At 39.5% G+C, this 17,099-nt stretch overlaps 1 protein-coding gene across 3 annotated transcripts in view; it reads left to right on the plus strand.

Moving 5' to 3' along the window:
* KITLG (KIT ligand) overlaps positions 1 to 17,099 on the plus strand; it is a 105,834-nt gene that overhangs the window by 81,457 nt on the left and 7,278 nt on the right. For all 3 annotated transcript variants that reach the window (XM_070370947.1, XM_070370946.1, XM_070370945.1), the window contains 3 exons: positions 9,126 to 9,235; positions 10,171 to 10,238; positions 11,226 to 11,302. In XM_070370947.1, coding sequence (XP_070227048.1) covers positions 9,126 to 9,235; positions 10,171 to 10,238; positions 11,226 to 11,265 — 218 coding nt within the window. In that variant the 3' untranslated portion in view covers positions 11,266 to 11,302. The remainder of the gene's footprint in view (positions 1 to 9,125; positions 9,236 to 10,170; positions 10,239 to 11,225; positions 11,303 to 17,099) is intronic.

Here is a 17,099-nt window from a genome sequence, read left to right on the forward strand (position 1 = left end):
CTAAAAGTGGGTATGCCTTTCACTAAGGATGCCTTTCACTAAGAAGTATTAATGTGTTTGACTATAGGGTGCTACTCATACCTCATTGAGGATATTATATAATATACAATATTTATAGGACAGAAATATTCTAAAATCTAAAATTCTGAATACCCATTGGATTTTAAAAATTTGAAGACACTATATATGTTAAGGTCTTTTTTACTAAGAATTTTATTAATCTTTTCAAAGAAGCAGTTTTTGACTTTTAAAATTCTGTTAGTATTTCATTGATTTATAATTTAACCTTTCATAATTTCCCTACATCTGCCTTGGGTTTAATTTGTTCAACTTTTTCTAAGTTCTCAAGGTAGAAAAATTAGATCATTGACTCTAAACCATTCTTCTTTTCTAAAATAAGCACTTAAAGGTATAAATGTCCTTATAAGCAGCTTTAGCTGAATTCCACATATTTTGATATATTGTGTTTCCATTATCATTTCTTTAAAAATAATTTTCCTTATAATTTCTTCTTTTGTTCATGGGAATATAAAAGTGGGTTGTTGTCTAAAAATATGTGATTTTTCTAGATATCTTATTCAGTTCTGTTCAGTTCAGTTGCTCAGTTGTGTCTGACTCCTTGCGACCCCATGAATACGCAGCATGCCAGGCCTCCCTGTCCATCACCAACTCCCAGAGTTCACTCAAACTCGTGTCCATTGAGTCAGTGATGCCATCCAGCCATCTCATCCTCTGTCGTCCCCTTTTCCTCCTGCCCCCAATCTCTCCCATCATCAGAATCTTTTCCAATGAGTCACCTCTTTGCATGAGGTGGCCAAAGTACTGGAGTTTCAGCTTCAGCATCATTCCTTCCAAAGAACACCCAAGGCTGATCTCCTTTAGAATGGACTGGGTGCATCTCCTTGCAGTCCAAGGGACTCTCAAGAGTCTTCTCCAGCACCACAGTTCAAAAGCATCAATTCTGTGGAGCTCAGCTTTCTTCACAGTCCAACTCTCACATCCATACATGACTACTGGAAAAACCATAGCCTTGACTAGACGGACCTTTGTTGGCAAAGTAATGTCTCTGCTTTTCAATATGCTATTTAGGTTGGTCATAGCTTTTCTTCCAAGGAGTAAGCGTCTTTTAATCTTATTAATGATTTCTAAATTAACTCCATTATTGTCAAAGAACATACAGTGTAGTCTTGTGAGATTTATTGAGACATTTTGTGAATATTAAAGTTTCAGGTGTAGCATTCTGAAATTTGATACAAGTGGTTGATAAAGTTCAGATCTTCTGTCCTTATTACATTTTTTTGTCAAATTTTTAATTGTTTACTGAGAGGGGAGCATTAAAAATCTTTCCTTTTGATTGTGGATTTGGTTATTTCTTATTTTGGTTCTATGATTTTTGCTTCACCTACTTAGCAGCTCTATTATTAAGTACTTACATATTTATTATTGTTGTATCTTTCCTGATTTACATCTTACTGAAATATTCCTTATTAACTCTGCTAGAGCTCTTGTCTTGAAGCATATTTTGTTTGACATTGGTAGAGCCAGCCTTTCTTATATTTACTGTTTTCATATATATTGTTTTTCTTCCTGTCTTTATTTTGAAAGTATCTCTCTGATAGGATGCAGTTGGGCCCTGCTGTTTTATCTAGTCCCTTATTTTCATTAATTAGGCTGTTTGACCCATTTTGTATTTAATGCAGTTATCGGTGTGGTTAGATGTGGGTCTACCATTTTGTGATTGGCACCACATGCTTACTGATCCCCTGTTCCTCCTTTCCAGCCCTCTTTTGTGTTCATTGATTGATTGACTTTTAGTGCTCTATTTTAATTACTTCTGTTGTCTTTTCAACAGCACCTCTTGACATCATTTTGTGGTTGCTTTAGGAATTGCCATATACATCTTAACTTGTAACATTCTATTTAATCTTGTAGCACTTCAGAAACAAAGTAAGAACCTTGCAACAGGATGTTCCACTTGCCTATAACCTCTTTTGTGCTGTGTTGACATATATCTTTATGCAGGTTATAAACCTCACAATACAGTCTTAAAATTATTGCTTAAAACCATCTTTTCAAGAGAAGGAAAAAAATTCTTTTACATTTACCCACATATTTATTATTTCTTGTTACTCCTCATTTCCTCTTGTAAATCCAAGTTTCTGTCTGGCGTTAATTCCTTTCTGGCTGAAGAGCTTCCTTTAGCATTTCGTGCAGTGCAGATCTGTTGCCAACAAATTCTTTTTCTTTTAATAGAAAAATGACTTTGTCTTCAGTATTGCAGGTGCTTTTTACTAGATACAGAATTCTGGGTTAACAGAATTTTTTTCCTTGAGTCCTTTAAAGATGTCACTCCATTGTCTTCCTGCTTCTATTGTTTCTGACAAAAAGGCAGCCAGCATTTATATGATGTTTTTCCTTATATGTACTGAGTCATTTTCCCCCTCTGCCTTTCAAAATTTACTTCTGTTTTAGGAGTTCAAATAAGATGCGCTTAGGAGTGGTTTAAGCTTCTTGGATATGTATGTTTAAGAATCACACATACATACAATCACACACATAATCCACATATATTATTGATAAAATCAGTCTCACAGATCATGGATGTTTTGTTCATTTTTTTCCAACCTCTCTTTAATCTTCAAGATGAATAATTTTAACCTATTTTCAAGTTCCCTGACTTTTCTGTCATCTGCTAAATTTTTCTTCCAGTAAGTTTTCCTTTTTCCATTAATTTTTTTATTAAGACTTTATTTTTAGAGCAGTTTAAGGTTTACAGCAAAATTGAGGGGAATAGAGGTTTTTCACATACTCCCTGCCACACATGCATAGCCTCTCTCATTATCAACATGCCCCTCTAGAGAGGTACATTTGTACAATGGAGGAATCTTCATGGACACCTCATATCAGCCAAAGTCCACAGTTTACATAGGGTTCACTCTTGGTGCTATCCATTCTATGGGTTTGAATCCAGTGCATTTTTTTCATTTCTAAATTTGTACTTTGTGTTCTAGAATTTTCATTTGGTTCTTTTTATATTTTATATTTTTCTGCTGAGATTTTCCATCTGCATATTCATTGTGACAATATTTTCTTTTTTGGCTCTTGGATATAGTTACAATAGCTTCTCTAAAGTTCTTGTTTTTGAATTTCAATATGTAGGTCATCCCAGCATGGTTTCTATTAAGTGATTTTTTTTTCTTCCTGATTGTGGGTCACATCTTCCTTTAGATGGCTAGTAATTTTTGACCATATGCTGGATATTATGTTGTTGGTATAGGTATTATGTTGTCGAATATCTGGATTTTGTAGCATTCCTTCAGTGACTGTTTTGTTCTGATAGGCAGTTGGTTCAGTTCCTAGCAGATCAGTTTTCTCTTCCTTTCCAGGCTTTTTTTTTTTTTTAGGCTTTCTTAGAGGGTGGAGGGAGAGTAGCGTTATTTCTAAGGCATGGGGTCACTGAGCTATTTCTTTAATGCCTAGAAAATCTCTCCATTCTTGCTTGTCAGAGCTTCTTTGTCTCTGAATTGACTTCTAGGGTCTTTGCTTAAGTCATAGCTTCCTGGACACTGTTTATTGCCAGCTTTTGTGAGGTTTCTCCCTGTGCATGTACAGCTTATTACTCAAGCAATGATTGAGTCTCCTCCAGACACGTATAGCGCTTCTTTTCTACACAGTTCCTCTCCCCAAAATAACCCTGCCTTACAAACCTCACAAACAGCCCCGCCTCCAGCTAAGGCAGCAGCCCTCAGCTTCATTCTCTGATTTCCTATCGTAGTGAGACTACTCAGTCAAAAGGTGTCACCCAGCCAGCAAATCGGGACAGTTGTGGGTCTTATCACTTGCATTTTCCCTCTCCCAGGGATCACAGTCTCGTGTTGCCTTTCGGCCAAGGTCTGAAAGTAGTTGCCTAGTATAATTTGTTTAGTGTGATAATTATTTATGTTGGGAAGGTTAAATTGCTATCATCAGGGTTGAATGCAAAATCTTTGCTACTTACAAGACAACTGAATATAAAACACCTGTTCGGTCCTATACCTTTGAGACTATCAGTAGTTTTTAAATGGCAATATGAATGACCAGACTTGTTTTTTGTTTCCCTTTTTCTCCCTTTCTTCTTTTTTTGCTTAAAAAAAAAAGTGAATCTTGCATGATCAGCAGCTTTTGGCCAGGTGTTCTCACTCATGAAAATGGCACTTTAGATACCCATGGATAGGACTAGCTGTTATGAGTATACAGTCTCATACGAGAAGCAGACACAAATAAAAATATTCATATTTTATGTTATTTATGCTATATTTAACAGAAGTATGTAAATGTCTTTAGTTGTAGCATAAGGAAAGTAAGACACTCTGGGGAGTAGGGAGTCAGGGAAATTTGAAGAAACCATGCTGTTTTCAGGAGAAAGACCCCAAATGTTGCCATGCTGGTCAGAGGACCATGGCATATGATGAAGCAGCCCAGAGGTGTAAGTTCCCTCTCTGTATCTTATAAGGGAGAATCATGGGATAAGGTAAAAATGTAAAAGTTATCCAAAGGGAGTTGTGCTTTCAAAGTAATGGTAATATTCTTTGTACCAAGCTAAAGTGTGTTTTCGGAGAAGGCAATGGCATCCCACTCCAGTACTTTTGCCTAGAAAATCCCATGACGGAGGAGCCTGGTAGGCTGCAGTCCATGGGGTAGCTAAGAGTTGGACACAACTGAGAAACTTCACTTTTACTTTTCACTTTCATGCACAGGAGAAGGAAATGGCAACCCACTCCAGTGTTCTTGCCTGGAGAATCCCAGGGACGGGGGAGCCTGGTGGGCTGCCGTCTATGGGGTCGCACAGAGTCAGACACGACTGAAGCGACTTAGCAGCAGCAGCAGCAGCAAAGTGTGTTTTAAAAATGTTTAAGTTTGCGATCCTTACAGACAGTATATTTAAATGATAGAAGATCCTTACTTTGACATTACCTTACACAGCTTCTAGAAAGACCACTGCCCAGCTCTAGCCCTTGCTTGGCTAGCTGTGTGATCTTGGGCAAGTGTTTTAATCGCTCTGGACCCCTCAATCAAATGGAGGTTGATAATCTTTCCTTCATAAGTTTTCTGTGAGTTTTAAATGAGTTAGCACATGTGTACTTAGCACTGTGGCTGATGTATAGTACATGTTCATCCAGAATTATTAGAACAATTAGAGGCAGCGAGGCTGAGTCAGTAAGTGGTGAGTTTGTGGTGAGCTCTGAATCAAGGGAGAGTACTGAGTTGCATGTTTTCTAAGGACCAAGAAGAGGGACATATTCCTGGGCATGGTGCCCATAAGCAGACTCACTCTACAAAGAAATTCAGCAGAATTGCAGCACAGGTTTTTGTGGTCTATGTTTGTACAGATGTCCGGCATTATTAAGTCAAACCACACAAGTCAGTTCCCACCAATTTTGAACACCGGAAGGTTTTCATAATAATGAAAACAGCTAATAAGATAAGAACTCAGGAATTCAGGATTACTCAAATCCTGTGCAGATGAGCTCCCCCACCCCCAGAAACTTAGAGGCATTTTTATATAAAAGCAACGCTTTGGACCCAATAGCCTTCATTTGTGCTTCCCAGGTGGCACTAGTGGAAAAGAATGCAGTGTCTCCCTTCCAATGCAGGAGACAGACAGTTTTGATCCCTGGGTTGGGATCCCTGGAGTAGGAAATGGCAATCCACTCTAGTATTCTTGCCTGGAGAATTCCATGGACACAGGAGCCTGGTGGGCTACAGTCCATGGGGTCGCAAGGGTCAGACACAATTGAAGTGACTTAGCATGCATGCATACCCTTCCTTTGGCTCTTGAGGCACATAATTCAGATCTCATTGACCCCTGATGGATAGCAACTGTAGCAAGTATTGGGAATCATGCCTTGGAGATATAAGCAAAGCCTCTTCTAATAAAGTAGATTTTCTTTCCTGGAAGAGGGATGGCAGGATCACTGAAGAGAACCCAAGGCCTAGCTGTGAAGCCATTTACATTAGGAGAAGAAATAAGGAAGTGACACCTCTGTAGAAGGTGAAGTCGGCTCCTGTGGATCTGACCACCTCCTGTCTATCTCCTTTTCCCTCTCATACAGGAGGACTGGTGGTAGGTGTTAGTCAAATTCCAGAACTTTGTTCAGGGCCACAGTCCTAGGGGTAGGACTTTGGTTAACAAGTCACAGTGTTCTGCGAGAGCGAGGTGTGCTTTCTTTAGTTTCTCCTCCAGCTTGGCTTTATTTGCAACACCTCCCCTTGGGGCTGTCCTTCTAGCTGAGAAAGATTTAGAGTGGGGAATCCCAGAGCACCTCACTCTGTAATAAGTTCCTTCAGCTTGCTGCTGGTGGGTGTGGTCTTTCCTCTGGTCTGACTAATAACAATTCAAGATTTGGCCTTTGGATAGAACAGGAAGAACAGATGTCTAGCTGCCTTGACTCTGGGGCATCTGGCTGCTCAAACATAGGTAATGGAGTTCTCCGTAGCACCATCCCCACTAGCTACTTTTCCATTGGAGTCTGGGGACAAAATATTTATAGCTTCCTTTGTTCTCTGTATATGTCTGGATATGTCACTTGGCCAAATCATAATCACATGCCAGCAATCAAAATAGACAGTGTGGGTCATAGTGGTTTGGCCATCAATGGGAATTCGAACATGTCACTGGAATACAAACATAAATACCCAAATTATTATTTATTGATAGTGATACAAACATTTCTAAAATGGTCAGAATTGCCTGTAACTCCAAACACATTTCCTCATAGAAATCACTTTTATAAATAGTAGCAAAATCTGAGACAAGCACATGTAATCTTATATAACCCTTAAAATGGTTTTATTATTGTAATAATAGTGTTACTTCAATTATGCCAAATCCCATTTTATAACTCAGGCTTATTTTGGTGATAGAATTCATGTTGAGCTTTCAGTTCAGTTCAGTTCAATTCAGTCGCTTAGTAGTGTCTGACTTTTTGCGACCCCGTGAATTGCAGCACGCCAGGCCTCCCTGTCCATCATCAACTCCCGGAGTTCACTCAGACTCACGTCCATTGAGTCAGTGATGCCATCCAGCCATCTCATCCTCTGTCGTCCCCTTCTCCTCCTGCCCCCAATCCCTCCCAGCATCAGAGACTTTTCCAATGAGTCAACTCTTCGCATGAAGTGGCCAAAGTATTGGAGTTTCAGCTTTAGCATCATTCCTTCCAAAGAAATCCCAGGGCTGATCTCCTTCAGAATGGACTGGTTGCATCTCCTTGCAGTCCAAGGGACTCTCAAGAGTCTTCTCCAACACCACAGTTCAAAAGCATCAATTCTTTGGTGCTCAGCTTTCTTCACAGTCCAACTCTCACATCCATACATGACCACAGGAAAAACCATAGCCTTGACTAGATGGACTTATGTTGGCAAAGTAACGTCTCTGCTTTTCAATATGCTATCTAGGTTGGTCATAACTTTCCTTCCAAGGAGTAAGCGTCTTTTAATTTCATGGCTGCAGTCACCATCTGCAGTGATTTTGGAGCCCCCAAAAATAAAGTCTGACACTGTTTCCACTGTTTCCCCATCTATTTCCCATGAAGTGATGGGACCAGATGCCATGATCTTCATTTTCTGAATGTTGAGCTTTAAGCCAACTTTTTCACTCTCCTCTTTAACTTTCATCAAGAGCTTTAAGATGCCTAAAACATATTTCCCATGGAGTTGGCCAAAAGGTCTGTCAGTCTGGTCTTAGGAAGTGATTCATAGTTACATGAAGGGAAGAGTCCAGTTCTTTACTCAATCTCCTTTAAGTATAAGGGGCACATGACTCACTATGTTTCCCCTATGCTGCCCCAGCACACACCCAAACTTACTATTATGAGAACCTCTTTGGAAACATAAGAATCATAGAATTAATGAGTTTCCTCTTCCAAGTTTACAAATGGTAGGGAAATGGGCAATTCTTATTCTCACGACAATAGATAAGATTTGTTTCTTGCCTCTGAGGTTAAATCTATGAGTTAATTTTTCCCTCTTAAATGCTGATACACATACTGTGGTTTGATTCTTTTAGATCGTGTACTTTAGGTACTTAATATTAAATAGGTGACTGTAGGCTGACACAGTAGCCCGAGTATCATTGCAAAATATCATAACCCAAATCAGTCACTTTTACTTAATTGGCTTACATTTTGATCATATGATGGCTGAAAGTATATAGTTTATAAATGTATTACATCTTCCAAAGAGAACTGAAAGTTTAACTCTTACAAGTTGACATACACATGTCCATGTTCTCAAACAAGGAAGCTGTTTCTTGTAAGGAGACAGAGAGGAAAAATCTGTCAAAATGTTAAGTTTTGTGATGGGAGCAAGAGACCCTTAGGGGAGTTTTGTTGTTTAATTCCTGAATCATTCTGCTTCTCAAGGAAGATCAAAGCAGGATTCAGGGAGGTGTCCCAAGTTGATTTCATGTGCCCATTCTCTCTCTCACTTAGTTACATGGGGAGACACTGGTGTTTCCAGCCATTCTTCCCTGTTCAGTCATCTCTGGCTTTCTAACATAGAAAGTCTGAAAAATTGAAACCTTTAGTCCATAGCACAGTGCAAAGCACTGCTCGGTATCCAGTAAATGCCAGCTGACGATGCAATGAAGAGACACTGCAATTCTAAGCTTGAGGTCCCTGAAAATACCCTAAGCATAATGTGCAGATATTAACTTAAAATTTGAGGCAGGCCAGACATAGCTTGATTCATCGAGACCTTGATCGGGATGCAGAATGTCTTTAACGTTTCTTGGCAAGAGGTGATGTGTAAAAAAGTGAAAAGGTATTAGAAGATAAAGGCATAGAAGATGGATTTGCTTGATTAGATAGAAATCATTTTCAGGTAGATGTTATCTGCGTTCCATATGGGTCCACATTAACCAAGTCAGACAGCCTTCTGTCTGTGGGGTTTCTTTTTCACCTTATATCTGTCAGAAACAACATGAACTTGTATTGAAAGTGGAAAAATCAGCATGTTAAATACTTTAAACAGATGATAGGTCCAGAGTATATTTCGGAAACAGTTGGGAACAACCACAGCATTAAGAGCAAAACCTCTGGCATGGGTATGCGTATGTGGTGTTCACCACTGTACTGTTTAAATTACAGGGAAGGCCTCAAATTCCATTGAAGATTCCAGCCTACAATGGGCAGCCGTAGCATTGCCAGCATTCTTTTCTCTTGTGATCGGGTTTGCTTTTGGGGCCTTTTACTGGAAGGTAAGTGCTGTTATTTTTTTTTTTCCCCCTTAATCAAAAACTTTACATATTTATTTGCTCATACCACATTACATAAATGATTAACAAACTGCCCTTTTCTAAGAAAGGATCCTACCAAGAAAACAGTAAGACAGGATATGTCTTAACTTACAGCCTCCACAGAATATAAACCTTAGAAAGGTTCCCCCATTCCTCCTCATGTTTTGAAGACCACTCCTGTAACTGAGAATGCATACTTAAGAAAATGAAAACTGGTTTTATTAGTCTGCTGCTGCTAAGTCGCTTCAGTCGTGTCCGACTCTGTGCGACCCCATAGACAGCAGCCCACCCGGCTCCGCCGTTCCTGGAATTCTCCAGGCAAGAACACTGGAGTGGGTTGCTAGCACCTTCTCCAATGCACGAAAGTGAAAAGTGAAAGTGAAGTCACTCAGTCGTGTCCGACTCTTCGCGACCCCATGGACTGCAGCCCACCAGGCTCCTCCATCCATGGGATTTTCTAGGCAAGAGTACTGGAGTGGGGTGCCATGGCCTTCTCCTTATTAGTCTGAACTAAATATAAAAAGGAATAAATATATGATGTGGTTAAAATTAGCTAGAAATGCCATTTGTATGATGTGCTATTTTGGATTTCTACTCTTATGCTCTTTTCTCATTGAAACCTGTCTGAAATTTTTAAATGTGCTAAATGATTGCAAGTCAGCTTTTTGAAATGTCTTTTTAATTTGATTACTATTTAAATCTTTCAGTTTCTTTACTACTCTTTCATCTCCAACATCCTAAAACTTTTGAGTGATAATACCATGCATTTTTCATAATTTCTTACTGCAAAAGTATTTTCATAGACTGCCTGCTGATGAAAACATAGAAGTGGAGACTATTTACCTCTTAAATAGGACATGATAATTTTACAATACATATCATTGTTCTTTTCCCAGAAGAAACAACCAAATCTTACAAGGACAGTTGAAAACAGACAGATTAATGAAGAGGATAATGAAATAAGGTATTTCATTTTACTGAATATGTTCATCAGTAAGGTTGACCTCACCACTTCACATACCATGCATGTGCTCATAACATCTTTTAAGAAGTGTTTCACCCTCATGATGGTAGCTCCTAACCAGTGTCTTCCAGCTTTTAGCTCCATTTCTGATCTCCCATTCTCTCTTCAGTCCCACATCTCCACTTACCTGTGAAATACCTTCACAGAATTGTCTTCCTGACCCTTCTTAGGGTATGCTCTCTCTTTTCTATAAGCAGCAGAATCTTGCTCATCATGTTCCTGGTCATGGAGCTCAGGAGGCACGTTTACCCTCCTCTTTTACACACTATAGCCGAGACATGCTGAGCTCCTTCTTTAGCAGCAGTCATTATTTTCATCTTGTCTGAGTTGCTGCCACAGAACCTTCCTCGGCCCTTCTAAATTCCACCTTTGTCTCCTTCTGTAAACCCCATTCTTGATACCACCTCCTAGTCAAGATATTTTCAGTGTTTTTCTCTTTCACACTTCATATATTAGACCTCACTCTGGCTTTTGGAGCCTTTAACTTATCTCAACTTACTCAGTATTTTTTTAAAGCCAGATACAAAATTTAAGATACCTTTCCACTTATGATAATTGACTTCTGATCACTATTTTACTCTTACCACATACTGCCCAGGACCAATACTTTGACTTTACATTCAGTTATGGTTTTTCCATTTGGCATGTTATTTTTTCTTATATCATGTTGTATGTGTACACATTCACATATTAAGCACATATAAGCATTTTCTGTATATGTATCATATGCATAGAGAATTTTTTAACTACTTGAGACTGTTGAAGTCCTCTCTATAGTAATATTACGAAAGTAAACTTTCCACCCAATTTTGCAAGCTTTTTGCTCCTGTATTTATAGAAAAGTAAAAACTGCCCTTTACAATACCCAGATCATGGTATACTTCAGAATCTATCTTAAAGCAAATAAGCATGTTTCTTGGTTTTCAGTATGTTGCAAGAGAAAGAGAGAGAGTTTCAAGAAGTGTAATTGTGGCTTCTATCAACACTGTTACTTTCGTACATTGGTAAGTTTTCAGAAATCAAGCTAAAAGATATAACAGGAACTACACAGCATCCTAGATGCCAGAATTTATTGTCTTCTATCAAGCTGATGTCAGTATGTCAGCTGAAACTGTTACATTGAATTGTGCATTCTCAAATTTTGAAAGACAAGCAGTGTTATTCCAGATTAGTGGATTCATCTTGTAGAGGAGTTATACAAAACATTAACAGTTGAGTGCTTCCTTTTTTTTTTTTTTGGCCACACCATACGGCTTGTGGGATATTAGGTCGCTAACCAGAGATTGAACCCACATCCTCAGAAGTGAAGGTGCAGAGTCCTAACCACTGGGCTGCCAGGGAATTCCTGAGTGCTTTTATTTTTGAGGCCAGAAAATAAGAGGGATAGAGCAAAGTAGGATTAAAATAAAATAGAAGAAGAATAAATAAAACCAATTTCAATTACGTGTGATTACTATAACATGATAGGAGAAGTATCTCATTTGTTAAATGCTCAATCAAGTGAAAACCAAAAACATTTCCCTGCTATTTTAAGGAAAAGGAGTAAAGGTCAAAATCCCTTATAGTCAGGAGAGGGAAAGTGTCAAGGTAAGGGGCCACCTGCCACATGACTGGTCCTTATTGTGCCTCATCACAGTCCAGAACCCCAGATGCACTGAATACAAGCCAGGGATAGATACCGTAGTTGTGTGGGTCTGTGGAGGGCTCAGGGAGAAGGGAGACCAGGAGAACATGACTAGAGGGCGCTGTTTTTTACGTCTCCTCTCCCCTCTCCTGTCTTAGCTTCCAAAAAAGTTTCAGATGTGGTGCGGGGAGCACCCCGAATGGCATTAACCTGATCCAGCATCATGCATGCTCTTCCCATTGTACTGCTGCCAACTGGCTATCAATTCTGTTCTGCCCATTAACTCCCATGTATTCCAGTGGGGTATGAGTGTTCTTTCATTTCTCTAAATCCTCCGTTCTTCCCCTGCACCCCCTCGTGGCTGGAGGATCATTTATTTGCCCAGATTATTACAGGCACGGTCTCTGGGGAGCTTTGCCCTTTACTTTCATGTCACTGTCCTCCCAGCTCTCCCTTCTGTCCCAGATTCAGAGATTTCTCTCTACAGTGAATCTTCTGCAGGGAAACTGGGTCACAGAGTCTCTTGTCTCCTCCAGGAAATCACTTTTTATCAAACGCCATTTTTTAGCAACCCAAAATAACATCATATAATAATAGTAATTATGTCGCATATGTCTCTCACACTTTAACCCTGCTATTATGCAGACTTCATTTTTACCTTGAATCATGCCCTTGATCACCATGTCTGGGGCATGAATAGCACCCTCTCTTTTTTCTGCTCCCATCCTAGCCCTCTCTAGACTCTGTTTCCTATCAAATACTGTAAAGGAACACTTGACTCTCTTTATTTTCAGGCCCAGTATTCCCTAAGCTGAAATCATTGTTATTCCTAAAAACTTAACTTTTCTGCCCTTGAATCCCAGTACAAACCTACTGCTTCTTCCCTATCTGCCGTTTCAGTTCCCTTAAGCCAGACATCCACCGAGCACACATTAAGTGGTTAATTGAACCTTCAAGGTTCAAGTAATGTCCTCTGTAATTTGCTTTTGGATGGCATCACTGGGATCCTGTTTTGGCATACAGGTCATGTGGTGTTTAATTGTGGTACTTGTCCTGTGACATTTGGAGAATGGATTTTGATGGAAAAGCCCAGGGCACTGGCCTAAGAGGGGAAAAAATGATGGCATTTTAAAGGCTGTAGTCAAGCAACTAACACATGTCTACCAGAGGACACGCAAGGGCAGGAACCAAGGCTGTCTGGTTCTTGCTGTATCTCCTCACGAGCACCCCACTTGTTGCCTAAGCATTGTAGGCACTTAGTCAATGTCTATTGAATAAGTGATTGAGGCAATAAACAAACCCTAAATGAAAAGCTTACTAAGTGGTAAGGAATATAGTTCTTGTGAAATGACCTTTTTTAAAAGGTTTTTTGTTTTACAAGATAAGTATGTTTTAGAGATCTGCTGTACAAGATAATGCTTAGAGTTTAAAACAATCTATATTGTGTATTTAAAAATGTGTTCAGAGGGTGGATCTTGTGTTGTGTTCTTACTGCAATAAGGTAAGATGAACAATCTTTTAAAAAGTGCAGTAAGGTTTATTTTTATCTTATATGTGTGTGTTTAAGTTGCTGATTTTGGTCAGGACAGCAAAGTGTGTACAGCAAGGGGAAGATGGTCATATAGGAAACAGTTAACTTATTTTCTTAGAATCTGAGATATTACTCATATAATTAAATGAATGAAAATGAAGCAGGTTAAAGAAGCCCCAGATTGTTTAGGAATAAACTCATCACATAATAATTGAGGAGTTGGTGTGAAATAGATGACCTTACCGGAGAAGGCAATGGCAGCCCACTCCAGTACTCTTGCCTTGAAAATCCCATGGACGGAGGAGCCTGGTAGGCTGCAGTCCATGGGGTCTCTAGGAGTCGGACACAACTGAGCGACTTCACTTTCACTTTTCACTTTCATGCATTGGAGAAGGAAATGTCAACCCACTCCAGTGTTCTTGTCTGGAGAATCCCAGGGATGGGGGAGCCTGGTGGGCTGCCGTCTATGGGGTCGCACAGAGTCGGACACGACTGAAGCAACTTAGCAGCAGATGACCTTACTCATCATCATCTTGGCAAAGCTCTCTCAAGGCTCAGGTCAGAAACCATCCCCTCTGAAAAGCTGACTTTCCAAATGAAAGTAATCTCTATGATTTCCCAGGTGGCTCAGTGGTAAAGAAATCCACGTGCCGATGTAGTAGACACAGGAGGTGTAGGTTCAATCCCTGGGCCAGGAAGATCCTCTGGAGGAGGAAATGACAGCCCACTCCAGTATTCTTGCCTGGCAAATCCCAGGGACTGAGGAGCCTGGCAGGCTACAGTCCTTGGGGTTGCAAAAAGTGGGACCTGACTGAGCATGCACACACAATTATATTTCATATTACATTTCATACCATACTAATAAATTAGGAAGGCATCACATTTACTTACATACACTTTTTGTGTCCTCTTGTAAACCATAAGCTCTGAGAGGACAGGACTCATTTCTGAATTTCTTTATGGAATCCCAGTAAGCTATATAGTTTATACTAAGCACAGGCAAGTGATGATGACTGTATCTGTTGAATAAACGAAGAGATGAATGACTACATCAAAGAACTGCAATAATGTGAGAATAAATTTTATGTAGTAAAAACACATGTGTGTGGGTAGAAGTAATTAACAATCAAATGTTGAGGGAAAGATAGATATAAAAGGAAGTAAAAAGCAGCTCATTATCATGAATCTGCAAACCCCAAAGTAAAAATGTGAATGTATCATTTGTGACCATTTATTGAGCACCCACTACATAAAGAAAGCTTTGTTCTCTGTAACAATAGAGATTAAAACCTGCCAAGGAAATTTGAGTATAATTTGGGGAAAGGGATGTGGTGGAGGGAGAATAGGCTGTGGCATGGTAGGCGAGGAAGTCTTCCAAGAAATAAGAATAACCATAGTAAAAAGTATCAAAATAGAAATGAAATGCGAAGTTGTAATTATATATTTTAAAAATTGGATATAATTTGTATTATAGAAATTTTCTTGGTTAACAAAAAAGGGAAAATATAAGGAATGACTCAGGTTTGTAGCAAAAATTTCTCCCTGAACTAAAACAAATTAAACCAGGACAAATATTGGAACGCTAGAATTGAAAACATATGGAATAGTTAGATCTCCAACCTATAACTGGAAAATGAAGAGGAGGGTTTGATATTTTAAATACAGGGAAGGGATGTAGATAATGAGCCAGAAAGAAAAAGAAGTTGCCTCTAGGAGAAAATATACTAAAGCTGCGATTATTTGACATCAAATGTGAAATTATCTCTGAAAAGTTAAAAATGTATTTAGTCAACTAGCTGATGACAAGTATTCATATGTGACATCCCAGAATTTTTCACTTATTAGGTTGCCTGTAGCACAGTTTAGGAGAGAGAAATAGAGTAGATCATAGTACATATTCCTCTTCATTCTAACCACAAATATGATACCAACAAGCTCTAGTATAGCAAAACTTACTATAACCTAGTTCTGTCCTCAGATTGCTTATGGCCTACAAAAGGAGATAAGACATATGTATAAATAATCTATTTTTTAAAGCACCAAAGGAGGTGTTGGTTAAAAATCAACAGAAGGAGCTGACAGAAATGTAGTAAAGAATCAAAGATCAAACCATTGTATATGGTTGTCAAGGATATACCCTCAACATAACTCTAGATAATGAATGATATGGACGGCATCCTTTAGAATTGCACTACCCACATACAGTTGTCTTAGAACTGACTCATTGGAAAAGACCCTGATGCTGGGAACGATTGAAGGCAGGAGGAGAAGGGGATGACAGAGGATGAGACGTTTGGATGGCATCACTGCCTCGATGGACATGAGCAAGCTCTGGGAGTTGGACAGGGAAGCCTGATATGCTGCAGTCCATCAGGTTGCAAAGAGTTGGACATGACTAAGCGACTGAACTGATAAAATTGTTTTATTTAACAGGGGAGCGAAAGCACTAGGGGAAAAGCTTCACTGTGTAGGTGATGGAGGTGGCATTTGTGTTGAGCTAGGTCTTAAATGATTGGTAAAATTTTATTGGCAGTCAGGAAGGTGCTGCAAATGGAATAAGCTAAATCAGAAGACCAAAAGTACAGACTGTGTTCAAGGGTTTATACAGCTGGAGATCACACATAGAGGGTTTAAATGCTAAGAAAGGATGGACATCAGTGTGAAAGGGTCTGAATTCCAATATATAGGGCGTACACACTATTGAGTCACATAAGGAGTTGTTGGAGGGTTTAGAAAAAATGTGAGTAATACAATCAAAGCAGAGGTTTAGGAAAGTAATCAGATGTTGATGTGGCCGGATGGATGGGAGTGGTGAACTGGAGTCAGGAAGTCCACTTAGGAGTGGATTTTCAAACAGATGTGAGAGAATGACAACTTGAGCTAGGGTCACAGCCATGGAAATAGGAAAGCACAGGCCATTTTGGAGACACAGCAGAAAAAGAATCAAGTCCTAGTTCCTGATGGGATGTAAGGCTTGATATTAATAGCACTCAGGGATGCATGTGCTCAGTCGAGTCTGATTGTTTGCGGCCCCATGGACTGTAGTCTGCCAGGCCCCTCTGCCCATGAAATTTTCCAGGCAAGAATACTGGAGTAGAGTGCCGTTTCCTTCTTCAGAGGATCTTACTGACCCAGGAATCAAACCCACATCTCCTGCATTGGCACGTGGATTCTTGATGATTTAGAGCCTATAAGACCAACCAGATGTCAAGCACCATTAGAAAAAAATGGGAGAAAGAGATGTTAGTAATTATTAACCAGTGGCCAAATATGTTGCACTGGAACTTCAGTGAACAGTCAGGGATGGAAATAATAGATTTGGGATTGGGAAGTCATCTACAAAGAATTTTAATTGAGACCTCAGGGGAAGGTTTTGCATAATCATGGCAAAAGCCCAGTTTGGTTGGGGGTAAACAGCATAAGTCTATAGACATTCAGATAGCAGTGTTTGTAGACTTATCCCAGCATAGTAAGTGGAGAAAGTAATTCTTATTATAATTAGGCTGGCGGAGAGATTTATAAAAGAAACACAACTTGGAAGTTTCCAGTGGATCTGAGCTAAGACAGAAGAAGGGAGATCCTAGAATTGGAATAGGGATGAGGGCAAGTTATGTGGAGACATTTAATGTACAGGACTCAGGAATGG

Source organism: Bos mutus, chromosome 5, assembly GCF_027580195.1.
Source record: "Bos mutus isolate GX-2022 chromosome 5, NWIPB_WYAK_1.1, whole genome shotgun sequence".
NCBI lineage: Eukaryota > Metazoa > Chordata > Mammalia > Artiodactyla > Bovidae > Bos > Bos mutus.